This window comes from Sinocyclocheilus grahami, unplaced genomic scaffold, assembly GCF_001515645.1.
Source record: "Sinocyclocheilus grahami isolate Dianchi unplaced genomic scaffold, SAMN03320097.WGS_v1.1 scaffold32701.1, whole genome shotgun sequence".
Classification (NCBI taxonomy): Eukaryota; Metazoa; Chordata; class Actinopteri; order Cypriniformes; family Cyprinidae; genus Sinocyclocheilus; species Sinocyclocheilus grahami.
In genome coordinates, this window is record NW_015521617.1 from 1 (window position 1) to 1,978 (window position 1,978).

General features: G+C 41.6%; 1 protein-coding gene across 1 annotated transcript; it reads left to right on the forward strand.

Annotated features, from left to right (window-relative positions):
- The first annotated feature begins 237 nt into the window (after positions 1 to 237).
- On the forward strand, positions 238 to 1,972 carry LOC107580401 (uncharacterized). Its single transcript, XM_016266113.1, has 2 exons — positions 238 to 751; positions 1,047 to 1,972. Exons 1-2 carry the CDS (start codon positions 437 to 439, stop codon positions 1,362 to 1,364), a joined length of 633 nt encoding a protein of 210 aa, XP_016121599.1. The 5' UTR covers positions 238 to 436; the 3' UTR covers positions 1,365 to 1,972.
- The last annotated feature ends 6 nt before the right edge of the window (positions 1,973 to 1,978 follow it).

The following is a 1,978-nucleotide window of genomic DNA, read 5'->3' on the forward strand; positions in this document are numbered from 1 at the left end:
TTTTAAATAAATGCTGTTCTTTTGAACTTTCTATTAATCAAAGAAGCCTAAAAAGGCTGCTGAAATTCAGCTTTGCCATCACATAAATAATAAATTATATATAAATAAATTATATTTTAAAATATATCAATACAGAAAATGGTTATTTTATAAACAATAATATTTCACAATATAACTCTTTTACTGTATTTCTGATCAAATACATGCAGCCTTGTTGTGCATTCTTTCAGGAACCATAAATCGTACAGACCCCAAATTTCTGCATTAGAAGTTGGCAGTAGATTGCATTAATGGTTAATGTAATGTCACATCACGACTTTTACATAAAATAATATGTATTTGTGTAATTGACAAATGACAAATGATGTTGAATTTTTTCAACATCAAGAATGTAGGTTAAAATTTACAGCATAGCTTGGTACCGAAGCTTACACATATGCGCCCATTTCATGCACTCTGTCAATTAATATGTGGCCATAAAACAGTGGGTAGTTTTAAAATAGTTTTAGATGAAGTATGTCAAACTGCAGGACGCTGCGGTCACTGCTTGAAATTTATTCTCTGCTTGACTTCCTCTCTCAGATCTTCTTCCTCCTTCCATGGGGATGGGAAGAGCTCCAGGGGATTGGAGCAGACACCTGGCTCTCCAGATTCCAGGCAAAGTCATTTTGCAGAAGGAGACGGCTCGCCACGCAGCCCCTTCTGTACTGGAGTGGAGGATCCCTTCAGCCAGACTGAGGATGAACAGCAGGTGTGTGTGTGAGAGGAAGAGGACTTAACATTCCGTTCAGCTTCATTATTGCTGTAACCATGACAATTATTTAGTTGGAAGAACATCCTGTAGTTAAAAAAAAAACGTCTGCAGTTTTCTATTTCTCCATGAATCATTAAATCCTTGAGTCTTCTTTTGGGGGTTGTTTTCTGAATCCTGAAAGATATATATGCTTAATATTCTTTACATTGTGAGAGAATATGAACGCATATAATAAACCCTGGTGTTTTGGAGTTTAATAACCTCAATGAATCATCATCTTCTACATTTGCAGGCTGTGCTGCCATGGGAATGCAGGTCGTTTCCCTTGCAGGAGTCAGAACTCAAGTGGCTGCAGGAGGAGGAAGAGGCGGAGCCCGATGAGGACCCGTGCACCTCCAGCGGTCGCAGCCAAAGCACGGACTCAGGCATCTCTGTGGGCAGCCTGGAGCTCTCCCCGAGGACCCCTCAACCCCCTCAGCAGCACTCAGGCACAGAGCAAGCCACCCCTCACACACTGCCCTGCAAACCAGCCACCCCGACGACATTCTCTACAGCTCAGGATTCTCCCAAACTTCCTCTTTCCTTGTACTCGTCCTCTCCGTTATCATAGCGCATCATTTGTCCAGCCGTTTTTCTGCTCTAATACGAAAACAAAACCACATGTCCCAATGCCATTGACCCTGTCAACCTATTTATCTAACCACGAGCACCTTGTGTCCTCATTCCCTGAACCCTCTGGAGCCTTACATAAACCACAGAGCCTATTATTTATAATCTTCCCTCAAACCCTCACCCACTCGCCCAATAACAAGTGCATCTCCACCAACAGCCCAGTTTCCCAATTGAGCGTCTCTGGTCCTTCCTTATACATCCTTTCAACTCTTCTTCACCAGCCTGCCCCCGATACAGCTGCCGTTCAATCTGACGCTACTGTAATGAACAGATGGTGTTTTTCCATTGTTTTTTCATTTTTTGGACCTGCCTAAAGCTTTTTCTCCAGCTATGTCAGTCAGTCATTTTGCTTTTTAGTTAAATCATTGTTTAAAGCTCAATGCTGTTTTCACAGATCAAGATGTTACGCCAACAAAGGGCGAGCCCAAATTGAAAGCTCTTGGATATTAATCTCCATACAAAGGCACTACATATTACCCTCATTTTCTGTGACTTAGTTACCTTATTCATGTGTTGTATTGTATGTATTCCGCAGAGATGTATGTGTACTGC

What these genes read in the sequence shown, in the direction of transcription:
- LOC107580401 (XM_016266113.1), top strand. Translation starts at nt 437, where the DNA reads ATGCGCCCATTTCATGCACTCTGTCAATTAATATGTGGCCATAAAACA. An exon ending in AGACTGAGGATGAACAGCAG is followed by an intron (nt 752 to 1,046) that starts GTGTGTGTGTGA and finishes CTACATTTGCAG; the next exon opens with GCTGTGCTGCCATGGGAATG.